The sequence below is a fragment of the Felis catus genome, chromosome B1, assembly GCF_018350175.1.
Source record: "Felis catus isolate Fca126 chromosome B1, F.catus_Fca126_mat1.0, whole genome shotgun sequence".
Taxonomy (NCBI): Eukaryota; Metazoa; Chordata; class Mammalia; order Carnivora; family Felidae; genus Felis; species Felis catus.
The window spans coordinates 81,196,574-81,214,550 of NC_058371.1; the positions used below are offsets into that span (position 1 = coordinate 81,196,574).

Consider the following 17,977-nt stretch of genomic DNA (forward strand, 5'->3'; position numbering starts at 1 on the left):
TTCACCAAAGTAGATACACTTGAACCCACCCTGGCATTTAATTTAAGGTAGTGGTTCTCAACCAGAGGTGTGCATGGGGGACAGCTGGCAGTGAGTTTTTGTTTGCATGACGGGGTAGTGCTGTTGGCATCTAGTGGGTAGAGGCCTTAGATGCGGCTAAACATCTTACAGCGTACAGGACAGCCCTCTGCGGCAAATTTACCCTACCCAGAATGTCAGTGGTGCTGAGGGTGAGAAAGCCTGATGATGTAAGGCAGGCACATAGACTCCAGGAGGATCACAACTGTACAGTTTTACATGGACATACATGCGCAGGCCTGGATTTTTTGAAAGATCAGTGCAGAGCCAGTCTCCTCCTTATTAATGATGTATTCCTAGAGCTCTGCCACTCCTGTAATAATGGGAGGCAATGCGTTACAAGTGATACGAAACTCAATTAACTTGTCAACACAAGTAAAAATTAGGGGTCTCCATTACAACACAGATGACTGTGCACATTTCTAAATTAAGTTTTAAATTAGTTTAAAGAATCTTAAAAACTTAAATTTGAAACAAACATTTGTTGGGACCCTTGAAGCTTATCCTAGGATTCCTTGGAACACTGTTTGAAAACCACCAAACTGTGGCCCCTTCCAAGTCCAAGAGCCTGGCTGTGCTGAAGGGTGAGGTAGTAAATAAAATCCTTCATGGCCTACCTTTTTCATGTAGCATTTCAGCATTCACAAAATTGCTAGATTCTTTAAAAAGAATTTTTTTTCTATGTTTATTATTTATCTTTGGGAGAGAGGGAAAGAGAGAGAGAGACAGACAGAGCACAAGAGGGGGAGAAGCAGAGAGAGACAGAGGAACACACAGGATCCGAAGCAGGCTCCAGGCTCTGAGCTGTCAGCACAGAGCCCAACACAGGGCTGGAACCCAAGAACTGTGAGATCGTGACTTGAGCCCAAGTCAGACGCTTAACCCACCGAGTCACCCAGGGGCCCCCCACAATTGCCAGATTCTGAGCTGAAAGAGAGTCCTGTCTTATTAAATGCAGGGAAAGTGTCATCTTCTTCCTTCCCCGGAGGGAATGGACAAAACAGAAGAGCAGCGGCCATGGTGCAGTCCATTCTTCCTCTTCCACCTTCTTAGATCTTGACAAAATTTCTTCCTGCAGAAAGGGACGTTTCCTTCCCTTACCTCTAGATCATGTCCCACCTTTCCCTTATAATTAACAAAGCCTAGTTCACTCCACATCTCTTATTTCCAAAGCTCATAGTCCAACCCCTGGTAGTATCCCTCTCAGAAGCGCTTGGAGGGAAAGGAGAGAGCTTGGGTGCATTTTCGGCCAGAAACCTTGAAGCCTAGTGTCTCTGTGATTTGGAAAGTTTGGTTTATTAACCTCTTGGGCTCTTAGTTCCCTCACTTATAAAATAAGGGTAGTAATAATATCTACCTCCTGTGATTGATGGAAGCACCAATTTTTGTTAACTTTTCAAATGCTAGGTGTGTGCATTATTATTACGGACATTTATAGAATTGTCCTGGGGGAGTTGGGGCACTTAGAAGGGATCTCAGCGTGAACTGATCACCCTTTGCTATAAAGAGGGATATATATATGTGTGTGTGTGTGTATTTTTTTTTAATCTTTGCCTATTATAATTGGAAGTTTGGGATAATTTTATCCCAGTGGCTTTCCTATTCATTTCCCATATGAATCTTTATCTTACATCCTTTTTAAATCCTCAAAAAGCTGATTTATTTCCTTTAAATGGCAGCCCAGCTCTATTTGAGTGTGTGAACTTACAGATACACATAATTTATAATCAAAGTAGCTCAGGTCCTAAAATGTTGGGAACAGAGTCCTCTTGATTATGGGGCTTCCTCACTGCATTAAAAGTGGAGTATCTGGAAACTTTAAGATACATAAACAGAAGTCAGGGTAAAGGCTGTGAAAGTCTTTTACGAATTTAGTTCCATATGCACACAGATTTTTGTGTTGGGAAGAATGAAGTAAAGACGAGGCAGTGAATTGTAAATTGTTCCTTTTTTCATAGCAGTTTCCCCAAACAACAAAAAAAAGAAAACATCTTTAATTCTACCTTTTTCTGTAGAAAGAGAATGGGTCTTTTTTAAAGTAAGATAAAAAAACAAAAGCAAGATAATAAAAAACTATGGCAATTATTCAGTCAGATTAATTTTAAAATGTAAGCTTTATGTACTATTTTTAGTATAAATATTTCTGGTAATTAAAAGATAAGAGGGTAGGGGCACCTAGGTGGCTCAGTTGGTCAAGCGTCAGACTTCAGCTCAGGTCATGATCTTGCAGTTTGTGAGTTCGAGCCCTGCGTCAGGTTCTGTGATGACAGCTCAGAGCCTGGAGCCTGCTTCAGATTCTGTCTCTCTCTCTCTCTCTCTCTCTCTCTCTGCCCTTCCCCTGCTCGTGCTCTGTTTCTCTCTCTGTCTCTAAAAAATAAATAAACAAAAAAAAGTTTTTTTTAATAAGAGGGTAGCCTTCATATTTCTATTTTACATCTGTTTGGGAAATTAAGTTGGGAAATTACAAGTGTTTGGGAAATTAAAACTTGGGCAAATGAGTGTTTCCCACATTGTTTTTGTGTGTGTGATCTGTTAACTATATTTACATTTCCCCAGAAAGTTACTAGTTTTATGTCATTCTTGACATTGTCAGAATGAAAACCATGTATGAAATGTCTGCACATTTATAATCCAGCAACATATCAGCTTGCCTATTGTCTTTTTAAGTGTCTTACTGAAGTTCTGTTAAATCTGAGTTGTACTAACAATGCTAATTTTTTTCTGAATTCTTATGTATGTATGCATGTATCGTAACTAATAACTTCTAGAAGCTGGTTATATCTTCAGAGAGTGTCAGCTTAAGGTTGCTCTCTCTAGAAATTGGGATTTTGCTTCTAGGGCTTCGATAGTTTCTCTTTCCTAACCTCACCTTAGAACTTTAAAAAGTTTTAAAATAAAAGATACAGAACATTTTTAAAAGTACATAACTTTGTATATTATTCCTTCCTTCCCAAAGAATCACAATTTTAGACTTAATAGACAAAACACCACTTAATTATTCTGTTGTGACTAACTAGGATACTTTTGGAAAAGGATTTTATGAAGGGTTCTGGAAGAAAGGAATAGGGCCAGAGAGGGTTTAGGAGATGGCTAGCAAACCCTTCCCACCCCCTTCACCAAAAGTGGTTGAAAGGAGAGAAGTATGCTAAATAAACAAAGTCCTCTTAGGAGGCACCCTCCTGGTTGAGGTCAGAAATACATGAGGATTGCTTTAGAGACCATCATTGTTCTCTTTGGTTTAGATTCTGATGGCATTGTCCCCAAAGGGTCAAATTTTGTTTTATCTTATTTTATTTTATTTTATTTTATTTTATTTTATTTTATTTTATTTATTTTATTTTATTTATTTTTTTAAAGTAATCTCTATGCCCAACGTGGGGCTCAAACTCACAACCCTGAGATCAAGAGTCACATGCTCTACTGTCTGAGCCAGCCAGGTGCCCCAAAGGGCCAGATTTGGACCTCTTTTCTTGAAATTTTTCTGGACTCCTCCTTTAGTAATGCCAGAGTCCAAGTGAATGATTACTCACAGATACCTCAGTAAGTGCTATGGTGTAGATAGCAAAGCTTTTATCTCTAGGTCTTTTTCCCAGTCTAATGATCAGATCCAAGGAAAGCACTTCCGATATTTTGGGATTCTTAGTTTTTGTTTTCCACAGGTAATAGTGAAGCACCATCAGATGTCACTAATTTGTAGCTACCATATTTTATTAATTCCACAAATACATATTGAGCGCCTCATATGTGCCAGGCACTCTTCTAGGCACTCAAGATACATCAATGTTAAGGTCATTGCTTTCTTGAAGCCTACCCTTGAGTTAGGGAAACAGACCATAATGGTTAATATAATAAATAAAAACAAAATTATACGGTATGTGATTAGTCTGCTTGGGCTGCCATACCAAAATATCAAAGACTGGTGACTTGAACAAAAGAAACTTATCTCTCACAGTTCTGGAGGCTGGAGGTCTGATGAAGGTGCTGGCAGGTGTGGTTTCTTCTGAGGCTACCCTTTTTGGCTTGAAGATGTCCACCTTCTTGCTGTGTCCTCCCATGATCTTCCTTCTGTGTGCGTGCCTCCCTGGTGTCTCTTCTTATGGGACATCAATCATATTGGGTTAGGGCCCCACCCTGATGCCCTCTTATAACTTTGATTATTTCCCTGTCTCCAAGTACAGCCACATGTGGGTTAGAGCTTCAACATAAGAACTGGTGGGGGTGGGTACAATTAAATCCTTAACAATAAGTTATCAAGTGGTAAGTATTTTGGGGAAAAAAAGAAGAAGATTAGAGTAAGGTAAGAGAGACTGGGTGTACTATGGGGTGGGAATTGCAATTCTGAATAGGATACTCAGGGTAGACTTCATTGAGAAGGTGGTACTTGAAGGTCAAATTACATTCACGTGTTGTTTATAGTACAGGGACCCGAAGTGGAGGAGTGGTGAGGTGGAGGTAGGTAAGGGTGGAGGTCGATAAGGAACCTAGGGTGGGCAGCTCGTAGAACTAGGTTCCAGTGCCAGCTGTGCATCTTTCTGGTGGTAACACTTCCAAATGTCACGTTAGCCTTCCAAGGTCCAGTTTCTAAATACGCTGATCTGTGTAAACTTGTGATTCCAGAATGTATATCCTTAGAGGGAACAAGGGAGAAAGGACTTTATGGTTGTGTATAGGCTAGGGTAGGTGGTGGGCAACAAGTCAAAAGCTTTGTGGATTTATCTTCATCTTCTTTTGTGTTAAGCGGGAATGGGCTTTTGGCTCATCTAATAAGTGTTACTAAGAAGTGTATATTAGGAAGAGATCTTCTTTCTCAAAAGACCGACACATCTAAAATAACCAACCTAAAGGTCCTACTGCATGGCCCATTAAAGGGGAGCAAGATGCCCGGGAAAGTGGCCAGTGGTGGAAGAGGATGCTTGTCTTCCTTCTTGGTCTTTCCCAGGGAGTGAGCAGCTCAGTTGGGGAAGGCTTGTTATGGTGTAGCCAAGCCACAGAATCCATCCCATAATAGACCAGTTAGCTCTGCCCTGACCGCACACTCCACACCAACCACCCATGCTAAAAATGGAAAAAAGGACATTAGTGGAAAAACTGGTGAAATCTGAATAAAATCTGGAGTTTAGATCATAGTAATGTGAATTTCTTAGTTCTGACGAATGCACCATGGTTATGTAAGATATGAGCATCGGGGAATGCTGGGCGAAGAATATATGGGAACTCCGTGAACCATCTTGCAACTTCTCTGTGAATCCAAAATTATTTCAAGATAAAAGCATTTCTTTTAAAAAATGCCCATTGTGAGGGGCGCCTGGCTGGCTCAGTCAGTGAAGCGTGTGACTCTTGATCTCGGGGTTGTGAGTTTGAGCCCCACGTTAGATGTGGAGGTTACTTAAAAATAAAATCCTTTAAAAAACAAATGCCCATCGTGGGCTTAGAAATGACTTGAACCACAGATGCGGATTTATTCACCATGACTGGAAAACAGTTCCAAGTGCGTGCCCCAGTGTTCGAGGGTCAGGAACGTCAGTTTATAATAAGGCAAGAGTGGGATATCTCTACTTTGAGCTTTTCTCTGGCAAATTCGTCACCTTCCCACCCCACCCCAGGTTTCGGCTTTGGGGACTGCCTCTGACTCATGTTTCTATTGAATATTTTCTGGCAGGATAATTGCCTGAAAGCATTATTTTATAATAGGATTAAGTGGGAAGAATGCTTATAGGTCAGGGAGGCAGCAGCATATACAGGAAAGAAGACATTTGGGGAAACCAGAGAGAAAATGACCACTTTGTAGAGGCAGCACTTCTTCAACCATGATGGGTTCCAAAGATGCAGAAGCCCACACTCTTCAGAGTCCTGTGCTCGTGGAGCGTGTTGTATTTTTTTCTGCCCAGGTCCCATCCTATTTTGATCGGGTTGTGGTCCCTCTTGCTGTTGGCACACTGATTGTGCATTCCATATCTCATTAAGTCCGGGGGCAGCTAAGAGGGGGAGTGGCCTTTTGTATATGTATATATACAATACCTTTCTTCTTCTGACAGCTGCAAATCAGAAGGAGCCCATGAATCTTAATTTTAAAGTGAAAGAGGAGCCGAAGGAAGAAGAGGCCTTAAATGCCGCTTTGCCTCGGTCCAGCTATGTGTTCAGCCCGGAATCTGAAGTGTCAGCCCCAAGCATCGCTGAGGACACCCTTAAGCCCCAGGAGGGGAAGGGGAACGTGCTAAGGCCGGATATGTCAGTCAAAGCAGCGTCCGAACTTCTCATGAAACTATCAGGTACTTGGTTTATTCTAAAATATTCACATTCTGCTCATTTCGTTTGAAGTCAGCTGGGCTCCTTCCTGCATGGGTTGTAATTAGCCTAATGGTGGCAACATCACATTATTGAGGTGAATTCAGGAGTGACTGGATGACTTGGCTCACGTTCCTGTGTCGTGTGTACGAGTCTGTTTGCGGACGTTAACTGTGTACCTGTCTTGTGAAATACAGCCTTCTTTTCCTGGAAGTTGTTGGAAGACACTGTTGCTTTCTAAGATGATGCAGGTCATAATCTTAAGTGGGTTCTAATGACGTTCAAAGCACTTCTGCTAATTGGTCAAAATATCTATTCTTTCTTAATAGAGGACCTTTCTTTCTGTGTGTATTTATACTGTATTCGTTAAGAACCATTAAAAATATTTTTCTTAATAAGCAGTTGAGATGGCACTTGAAGTAATTACCAATAGAGTGGCAATAAGAGATTTTATGAAGAGAAAATTTCATAATGGAATATTATAATAATTAATCTAAGTTCTTGGGATGAATGAATAATATTTTAATCATATCTAAGTGTAATCCCAGCCTGTCAGCGGTAGGAGAAATGGGTTATAATTTGAAATTCATGTATTTTGGGTTCTTTTCCATGCAGTCTCCCATATGTGCCTTCAAAACAGGTAAAAATTTAGGGCCTTCTGAACTCAAAAGTATGACTTTCAGAGCATGGAAAGAAAAGTTACATCAATAATAATACTTACCAAGTCATATCCCAGCCTCAGTTCACTAAAGGTGATTTTTAGAAACTACATTCAAAATGTTAATATGAATCAAAAGCCCTTTCAGTTTGTAACTTGCTGTGCTTGGAGGATGAAAGCAGGAAATACATTAGGGATATTCGTTCCTGGTAATTTCATCAGCAATTCTGACTGTGTTTCTGGTTGACCAGTAGGTTGGGAAGTAAGAAATTAATAGTGATTTACTTAGAGCCATTATATCAGAACAGTTGAAATTCCTGTATTTGCCAGTTGGTGGGGTTAAGAATTCTTTCCTTTGATGTTAATTTAGAACACACTGGAACTTCAGGGGAATATGATTTATTATAGATAAAGCATAAGACATTTATTACATCCTTATTATAGCCCCGTTTTTCTAAACTTCACAGTGATGGTTCAGCTTCTTTTTAGCAGATGGGAGGTCTAGCAAGATTGTGCTGATTGCCGAAAGCTGAAAGTTTAAAAAAATGGTGTTCAGGCCAACATATTTTCATATATTTGAGCCCTCCTTCCTGTGTCGAAAAGTCTCAGTGACAGAGTATAATGTCTGTTGTTTTTCCAGTCAATTCAAAGGGATCACACAGCTCTCTGATTCTTCTTGTGTAGCATAGGCTTTCATATGGCAGTGACCCTCTATCAGCAGTAACTCCTGTTGGTAGGATCCTAGTGTATACTATTTCTGTTTCAGAGTTTGTTATGCAACCAGTATTGTGAGCAGGGAGAGCTGGGGTGGCACCAAAAGATAATATGCAATGAGATTTTAGGAAACTTTTTTTTTTTTAAAGTAGGCTCCATGCCCAGTGTGGAGGTCAGGGCTCAAATTCATGACCCTGAGATCAAGACCTGAGCTGAGATCAAGAGTCAGATGCTTAACTGACTGAGCCACCCAGGTGTCCTGTGAAAAGATGTTCTTTAAGGAAGACATTTTATCCTGACCCTTTGAACAGATGTGATTTGAGACACTCAAGTATGAAATCATTTCCTAGATAATAATGATATCTCTCAAATAGAATATGGTCATACAGCCTTGCACATTTACTGATATTTGTAGACAACAGTGACCCTTCTAAATGTTTATGTTGACTTACATTGAGTACATGTGCTATTCAACAACAGTTGAATGTTATGACACAGTCGTACTTCCAAAGGGCATCTGCCCTGCTTCCTAGCGTGGAAGTGAAAACTTGTTCGAACGACTAACATAACTCTTTTTTTGTCCTGAAAAAATTCCCCAACATTTTTTTTGCAGGAGACTTAGGTCAAAAGGATATGCATCACAGCCCCTATCTTCTAGATGGTTATGATCTAGTAGAGGCAGACCAGGGCAGTGGCTTCCATTCCACAAGCATTTTGCACTTAGAACTCCACACATCTACCCTCTAGCAGATTATGATCAGGTAAACTGTGAAGAAGTTTCCAAGTTAGTCCTAAAACAAGACATGTAACTTAAAAACAAGCTTCTTCCATTCCTAAGCCACAGGGTAAAGAGGACTCACTCTTTATTGGGTTTAAAGTGGATATTAGAGTTTCTAATCATGGATGAAGCAGTGCTTTTGGAAGGATGTTAGGGAAAAACTTCCTATGCTCTCTCTCCTCAAGATGTAATTTTAGCAATTTCAGGATTCATACACTGAAAGACATCCAAGTAAAGGACTTGTTGGTGTCTTCAAATCCCCTTTCTCATGATAGTTCCCGTCCCTCTATGGACAAGAGGTCTTGCTCTTGTCCATACATGGGTGTCCTTGCACACATGCAGGTTAGTCAAGGCTGCATTAGGTTCACCTGGGTTGATACCCACAAAGCCCTTCTGCAGGCGTTCTCATGAACAGGAGTCCCTATTGCTTCCTGCCTTGCTGATTTTCATTTACAGTCTTCTGTGGCATGGAGAAAAATCCTTTCGGCCAGGAAGAGTTGGGTGAGAAAATATGCCCCATGCATTAGTATACATTTTTTTTTTCCTTCTTCCAGATTTGAGAAGATGTGGAATACAAGGATTTTTCTTCTGTGTTGCTTATTTCCTTGAGATTAGAAGCTGTGGTCTGTAGTGCAGGCACTCTTAGTCTTTTCACTGAATTAATACGAGGAAAACTGGTCAACAATTTTGGCTGCCTCATTTCCAGTTTTAAATTAATTTATGTTGACTCCTCAGTGATGGATGTTGGGCACAGGGCCTAGTGAAATATCATGTGAAACTTTCCTGTGTGGAGAAATTTCTGTAGGTATATTGTTTTCCAAATTGACATTTACGTTTTATGGGAAAAACACAGATGAGGTAGAGGCTAGGCTAAATTTTTCATTAACTGTGTGTTTGGGAAAATCTGAGTTTTCTTCCTTCCTGCGGCTCAAGTTCTGCTTCCAGTTGTTAATTGGGAAGTCAAGTGCCTGACAGCTGGGCCAAGTAAATTGATTACCATAAAGAAAGCAACCCACTCTAAGGAAACTGCTGGATGTCTGTGACTACCTGTTGTTATGTGACACAAGGCAGCCAAAACAATCAGACTTTTTTGCTAAGGCGCATAGTTGCCAAAGATAATTCCCAGAAGTCTTGATTTAAGGAGGCCAAAATCCTAAGTTCAATACAGAGGATGTGTAACATTAGACAAAGAGAATCCTGTCACTATTGAACCCTGGTTTTGCAACGTCTAGTGACCTCACAAACTTACGGAACAGATGTGTTGCTGCAGATGAGATGCAGTGTTGAAGGCAACACAAAACTTTATCTGTTTTGTCTCTGTTGTGCGGTGAGAGAAGTAGCTGGACACACAGAGATAAAGAAATGCCCCTTCTCCTTTCGGGGAGCCGCATGCTTTGCATGGGAATAAATACATCAAATGTAACATATTTGTAGATGAACCTAGAAGTAGCGGGTTAAGAATGCAATCTCAAAAATAGGAATTCCACCAAAATAAAAGTTGAAGTTATTTCAGAAACATTAATGAAAAACTAAACACTTAAATTTATCTACCATGGTAAATACAACCTAATATTAGACCTTAATTTGAAACACATCTATAGGTTTTCTTATTTCTTTGCTCAAGGAAAGAAACTGAATTGATTTATATTCATTTGTGATTTATATTTATTTATCCCGGTCTAGTCTTAGAGAGAACAATAAATTACAATTGCCTTTCTAGAGAAATCCAAGCAGGCCCTAGATTTGAAATACATAATGGTGTAGGATTCAGGGAATCTCCTGAGTAAGATAGGGCTTCAGCTATGAAATATTAATTTATTTTCTTATTTATTTATTTATTTATTTATTATATTTTTTTAAAGTAGTCTCTATCCCCAGCATGGGGCTCGAACTCACGACCCCAAGATCAAGAGTTGCATGCTACCGACTGAGGAAGCCAGGTGTCCCGTAGCTATGAAATATTTAGAAGCAGGTGAACTTGGGGGCGATGAAGTTTCAGAAGAGTTTAATCTCTGGGGTGAACTGAAACAGAGAGGAAAGAGACCCCCAAATTGACTTTATTAACAGTTTTAATTAAGGCCTTTTTGGTTGTACATAATACTCTTCAGCCGGTTTAGGCAAGCCAGGGGAGTTTAACAGAAGATGCAGGTTTGGGGTAAACTTATGGAACCCCAGGGGAGGGATGCAGAAAGGCGTGTCCCTCACTGAAGCCAGAGTCTGGAGGACCATGTGGAAACCAGAAAGCTCTCGTTCTCTACCTCATCCCTGCTTTTCTGTGCAATGCAGATGGGCTTTTTCGATTACCCAGTTCACATGGTGGAAAATGGCAATTTCTTGCAGCTTTCTGAGTTTGCCTTTTATTCAAAAGAGGAGCCAGACAGAAATTTCTTAGTCCCAATTCCAAATTCCAGCTGATTGCCCCAGCTCCAAGTGGGATCCACCAGTGGAAACTTCTGTCACTAGGGATAAGGTCACATTGGGCAGACATGGCTGCGGTCTTATAGGATGGCTGTGAGGGAGAAGAATCCCCAGAAATGCGTCTTGGGTGGGCAAGAATGGGGGTGGCATGAAACCAGGAAGATAAACAATATGTGTGAACCACAAAAGTTTGAGGAGCAGATTATGGTAATTGCTGTTATTTAAATATTGAATGTAAATGCGTTTTGGCCTTTGGATGACTTTTACCTTTCTTTTCTGGTAGAGTCTTGGGGAAGACCCGCCCAGCCAGGACTCTGCCTAGCCAGCCTCAACTCTGTATGTGCTGTGGCATTGCTTCTCAAAGAGTGGTCCCCAGACTGGCAGAATCAGCATGGGTGGGGGAGGATAGGGAAATGTTCGAAATACAAATTCTTGAACTCTACTCTGGACCTTGTTCAGACTCTGAAGTTGGAGGCCCAGCTCTCTGTGTTTTTGCAAGCCCTCCAAGTGAACCTGACAGCTAAGTTTTGAGAAACCCTGTGCCGAGGAAATGGTCAATGAGAGAAATAAATTTTGTCCATCTGAGTAACATGCCTACGTTAAGGCTGACAGGGAGCAAAGCTCTATTAAATGTACATTTTATTTTTTAAAAAGAGCATCTTCAGTAGAGGTTCTTTTTAACTTATTATGAAATAATGGCATCTGGGAACCTTTCTGTAGAAGGACACATGTACTTAATAAATCAAGATAGTGTTGGTTGTGAGCCTCAGATTAATCCTGCTTTTTTCAGTGTTCTTTGTTGTTAATTTTCATGATTATTCTTGGGCAATGTTGGCTTTTGTGCAGTTGAATGGTTTTTAGTATAGTCACAGAGTTTTGCATCTGTCACCACAGTTAGTTATAGAACATTTTCATCACCTTGAAAAGAACTATCCATTAGCAGTCAGTCCTCAACCATCCCCATACCACTGCCAACCCTAGACAATCACTAATCTGCTCTTTGTCTTTATAGATTTGCCTATTCTGTACATTTCACATGAATGAAAACATACAATATACGGTCTTTTGTAACTGACTTCTTTCACTTAGCGTAACGTTTTTAAGGTTCATCTTTGTTGCTCATCTATAGTACTTTATTCCTTTTTATGGCTGAATAATATTCCATTGAATATTATTGGAATAAATACATCAATAATTAATATTAATTTTCTATGTGGTATAAAATAGATATAATACCACATTTTGTTTATCGAGTCATCTATTGATGAAAGTTTGGGTTGTTGCCCAACTTTTGGCTGCTGTAATCGCTTATGTCCAAGTTTTTTTTTGAACTCATATTTAGTTTCTCTTGGGCGTATACCTAGGAGTGGACTGCTGAATCCAATGGTAACTCCATATACAACACTTTGAGGAACTGTCAAACTATTTGCCAAAGCAGCTGCACCTTTTGACATTCAGCAATGTATGAGAGTTCTAATTTTTCTACATCTTTGCCAAAACCTATTATTACCTGTCTTTTTTATTATAGCTGTCATACTGGGTATGCACTAGTATTCCACTGTGGTTTTGATTTGTGTTTCCTGATGACTTAAGATGCTGGGGATATTTTCACATGCTTATTGGCCATTTTGTGTATCTTCTTTGGAGAAACGTCTGTTCGAGTCCTTTTCCTGCTTTTTGAGTTATTTGTCTTTTTAGTCTTGAGTTGTAAAAGTTCCTTAGCAATTCTGGATATAAGCCCCTGATCAGGTACCTGATTGGCAAATATGTTCTCCCATTCTGCTGACTGTCTTTCCATTTTCTTAATGGCATTATTTGTAGCTCAAAAGGTTTTAATTTTGATATAGTCCAGGTTCACTGTTTTTTCTTTTGTTGCTTGTGAGCACCGTCATGTTTTCTGTAATTCCAAAAGTTAAGTGAAAATGCAGAATAGTTTAGTATTAAAATGAAAGCCTGTCCTTGCTTATATGAGCACAGCATTTAATTTTCAGATATAAAGCCTATGAAAGCTAATTTATTTAACACAGACCTCCCTAGTGCAGTTGACCTGTCTGATTTCTGCATTTGCCATAGCATTCTATGATTCAGCTGATGGCAAAGGGTATTTGTATGTCAGCTTCTGAAATGACTTACAATGAATGTGACTAGTAATGGGGCTTACAACTAATGGCTAGATCACTGTCCTCATGCCATATATATCCTAAGCAACTCTTGGTATATGCATGTATATGTATATGCATACATATATGTGTACATATATGTATCTGTATACGTATATATGTATGTACACACACGTACACAGAAAACCCATAACTGGGGAGTTCTATCTTTTTTTTCTAAGTTTATTTATTTTGAGAGAGACAGTGCAAGCAGGGAGGGGCAGAGAAAGGGAGAGACAGAATCCCAAGAAGGCTCCATGTTATCTGCACAGAGCCTGATGTGGGGCTTGAACTCACAAACTGTGAGATCATGACCTGAACCAAAATCAAGAGTTGGAGACTTAACCAACTAAGCCACCCAGGCACCCCAGGAGTTAAATCTTAAATAAGGAATTAGACTCTTTTTTTAGTACTTGAAAACTCAGTGAGAATTGAAGGTATTTGGAGTGTGAAAACTATGTCTTATACAAACAGGGAATAGATCACTTTAATAAGATAAAAATGTGGCATGTTTATATACCAAAGAGAATCATTTTCTTGAAGGTCTAGGTCTTGTTAAACTCAATGGAGGTACAGTGGTGTTATTTACCTGACTGTTCAGGCAGACAGAGTAGCAACTTGCCATGTGCAGTTCTGGAAGCACCATCCTTTTCTCAGCAAGAAGAAAGAACTTGCTTCGAACAGATTCTCCCACCGTAACTGGCTTACCCTCATTCTTTGACTAGTATGCACCCTTCTATTCATTTTGTAATTTCACACACAGCTTACAGGTCTTGGAGGGACACACCTGAATGGCTGTTGCTGCTCTGCTCCCCGCCTTAATGCAGGAGCTTTTCCGGTTCACACCCCCAGGGCCAGAGCCTCTGGGAACTCCTTTTCCCCTTAGAGCCCTCACCCCTCTGCTCACCCTTTTGCTTTCTTGACCCAGCTTCCTCCGCCTCCCACACTGAGGCCTGGGACTCAGAAGGACTGGACTCAAAAGGGCTCTTGTTTTATTGTCATTTCCCTGTTGCATAGCTGCATATATTAACATAGCCACGAAAATTTGTATTGGCGTGCGTTTCCAGAAGCCAGGCAAGAACTCTGAAAGGAATTTTATAGGCTCCACCTTCATTATAGATTCCTTTTCTGTTTGGCTGAACTGGGGGAGGCAAGGGTTTGATCACAGCTGTAAGGGGTGAGGGTAGGGCTGTAGGATGGCGGGTGGGGGGGGGTGGAGTACAGGCAGGGTAGGATGAAGTGTGGAGGGGTTCCAGGTCTTCCTTTAATAATACAGAGCAAAAGAATGAAGAATGCCACCTAGAAAATGTGTTTGCAGCTGGAATAGTGTGCCCTCCTCGTTCCTGTGTTGTTTTCTGTGTTCTGGTATAAGTGACTGCAGGTATAACGCGAACCGTGGCAAAGAGAGGCCACTAATAAGTACTATTCAGTGGTGACAGCTCTAAGAAGCTTCATTTTCGGAGGGATCCCACTGCAGTGTGGACGCAAATATTTGAGTAACGAGTCAAACATTCTATTCCATTTTTCACACAGAGGACAAATTTCCCTGCCCGGTAGAAGGCGTGCCCTATCAGTGCATTAGGATCTCCTCTACCGCCCTAGTTTTCGTGGTCCTCAAAAAGGTCTCGGCCTTTTTGGCTACATGTTACCACAGTTACAGTCTTGTGAGGAAGAGCATGGCCACCATTTCCCTCAACGAGAGATCTAAAACATTCTCATTCCACAGGGGTTTTTCTCCTCATCGCCTTATTAACCTTTCACCTTTAACTTATTCACGTGTATAATTAAACCCCAATGGGTTCTGTGCTCATCTGGGTACAAACAGGTATCACAGATCTACCGCTGAAGAAGGAAATCCTTTCTCCACTGTCAAGTAGCCTGTCCGCAGCTCAGTGGCCCATCACCCACTGAGCAGGGGCTCAAGCGGGTGATAGTGCCTGGGTCACTCAGTGCATAAGCTCCAGAAGGTAGCCACAACCTGAGAGCAATGGGACATGTTTCCGTTGGGTAGGGGAGTGTCCATATTGGACCAAGAATGGGAAAGTAATGAAGCAAACTGTTCTCCCTTATGGCTTCTATTCTTCTTCTTTTTTTAAGTTTTATTTATTTATTTTTGAGAGAGAAAGAGAACATGATCAGAAAGAGGGAGAGAGAGAACCCCAAGTGGGCTCCATGCTGTCAGCTTGGGGCCCGATGCAGGGTTCGAACTCAGGAACCATGAGATCATGACCTGAGCCTAAATCAAGGGTCACGCGCTTAACTGACTGAGCCACCCAGGTGCCTCTGTTCCTCTTAAATAAATAAATAAATAAATAAATAAAGTTCTAAATTAAAAAATTTTTAACACACAGTGTTATGTTAATTTTAGGTATACAAAATAATGATTCAGTAATAATATAGATGACTCAGTGCTCATCAAGATAAGTGTACTCTTAATCTTTTTAATCTATTTCACCCATACCCCCATCCACCACACCTCTGGCTAGCATCAATTTGTTCTCTGTATTAAAGAGTCTGGTTTTTTGTTTGTCTCTTTTTTTCTTTGTTTATTCGTTTGTTTCTTAAATTCCACATATGAGTAAAATCATATGGTATTTGTCTTTTTCTTACTGACTTATTTCACTTAGCATAATACCCCTGGGTCTATTCATGCTGTTAGAAATGACAAGATCTCCGTCCTTTTTATGGCTGAGTAATATTCTGTTGCATAAATATAGACCACATCTTTTTTATCCCTTCATCTATAGATAGACACTTGGGTTGCTTCCATATCTGAGCTATTGTAAATAACATAGAGGTGCATATATATTTTTGAATTAGTGTTTTTATTTTCTTTGAGTAAATATCCAGTGGTAGAATTACTGGATCATATGGTAATTCTGTTTTTAATTTTTTCAGGAAACTCCGTGCTCTTTTGCACAGTGTCTGCACCAGTGTCTGCATTCCTACCAACTGTGTAAGAGGGTTCTTTTTTCTCCAAATCCTCTACAAAATCTGTTGTTTCTTGTTCATATTAGCCATTTTGACTGAAGGTGCTATCTCATGGTGGTTTTGACTTGCATTTCACTGATGATGGGTGATGTTGAGCATCTTTTCATGTGTCTATTGGCTGTCTGTATGTCTTCTTTGGAAAAATATTCATGTCTTCTGCCCAGTTTTAACTGGATTATTAATTTTGACGGTGTTGAGTTATATAAGTTCTTTACATATTTCAGTTATTAACTCCTTATTGGATATATTATTTGCAAATATCTTCTCCCATTCAGTAGATTGCCTTTTCGTTTTGTTGAGGTTTTCTTTGCTTGTGCAAAAGCGTTTTATTTTGGTATAGTCCAAATAGTTTACTTTTGCTTTTGTTTCCCTTACTTGAGCAGACATATCTAGAAAAATGTTTCTATGGCCAATGTTAGAGAAATTACTCCTATGTCTTCTTCTAGGATTTTTATGGTTTCACGTCTCATATTTAGGTCTTTAATCCATTTCAAGTTTAATTTTGTGTATGCTATAAGAAAGTGATTCAGTGTCATTCTTTTGCGTGTAGCTGTCCAGTTTTCTCAACACCATTTATTGAAGAGACTGTCTTTTTCCCATTACATATTCTTGCCTCCTTTGTTGTAGAGTAATTGACCATACAAGCATGGGTTGATTTGGGGGCTTTCTATTCTGTTCTATTGATCTATGTGTGTATTTTTTGTGCCACTATCATACTGTTTTGATTACTACAGCTTTGTAGTATAACTTAAAATCTGGGATTGTGATACTTTCAGCTTTGTTCCTCTGTCTCAGTATTGCTTGGTCTATTCAGGGTCTTTTATGGTCCCATACACATCTTAGTATTATTTGTTCTAGTCTGCGAAAAGTAGTGTTGGTATTTTGATAAGGATTACCTTAAATCTGTAGATTGCTTTGGGTAGTATGGGCATTTTAACAATATTGCTTCTTCTAATCCATGAGCATGGACCATGTTTCCATTTGTTTCTGTCATCTTTAATTTCATGAATGTTTTATAGTTTTTGGAGTACAGGTCTTTCACCTTCTTGATTATGTTTATTCCTAGGTATTTTATTATTTTCAGTGCAGTTGTAAATATGATTGTTTTCTTAATTTCTCTTTCTGCTACTTCATTATTAGTGTATAAAAATACAATGGATTTCTGTATGTTAATTTTGTATCTTGTGACCTTACTGAATTCATTTATCAGTTCTAGTAGTTTTTAGGTGGAGTCTTTAGAGTTTGCTATTTAGAGTGTCATATCATCTGCAAATAGTGAAAGTTCTACCTCTTCCTTACTGATTTCTATGTCTTCTTTTCTTTTTCTTGTCTGATTGCTGTGACTAGGACTTCTAATACTATGTTGAATAAAAGTGGTGAGAGTGGATATCTCACTCTTATTGCTGATCTTAGAGGAAAAATTCTCAGTTTTTCACCATTGAGTAGTATAATGTTAGCTGTGTTTTTTTTTTTATATATGACCTTTATTATGTTGAGATATGCTCCCTCTAAACCTGCTTTATATTTAGAGCTTTTATCACAAGTAGGTGTTGTACTTTGTCAAATGCTTTTTCTGTATCTATTGAGATGATCATATGGTGTTTATCCTTTCTCTTGTTAATGTGATATATCATGTTGATTACTTTGCAAATATTGAACCACGCTTGCATCCTTGAAATAAATTCCACTTGATCATGGTAAAGGGTTTTTTGAATGTATTGTTGGATTTGGTTTGCTAATACTTTTTGAAGATTTTTGCATCTATGTTCATCAAAGGTATTAGCTTATAGTTATATTTTTGTAGTGTCCTTAGGTAAATGATGGTCTTGTAGAAAGAATTTGGTAGCTTTCCTTCCTCTTCTATATTTTGGAATAGTTTGAGATCAGTAGGTATTA

General features: G+C 39.5%; 1 protein-coding gene across 12 annotated transcripts in view; it reads left to right on the forward strand.

Moving 5' to 3' along the window:
• ZNF827 (zinc finger protein 827) overlaps nt 1-17,977 on the forward strand; it is a 174,789-nt gene that overhangs the window by 59,453 nt on the left and 97,359 nt on the right. For 11 of the 12 annotated variants that reach the window (XM_045055801.1, XM_045055802.1, XM_045055806.1 and 8 more), the window contains exon 5: nt 6,114-6,347. The exons of the other annotated variant lie outside the window; for it this stretch is intronic. In XM_045055801.1, the coding sequence (XP_044911736.1) occupies nt 6,114-6,347 (234 nt within the window). The remainder of the gene's footprint in view (nt 1-6,113; nt 6,348-17,977) is intronic. 12 annotated transcript variants of the gene reach the window in all.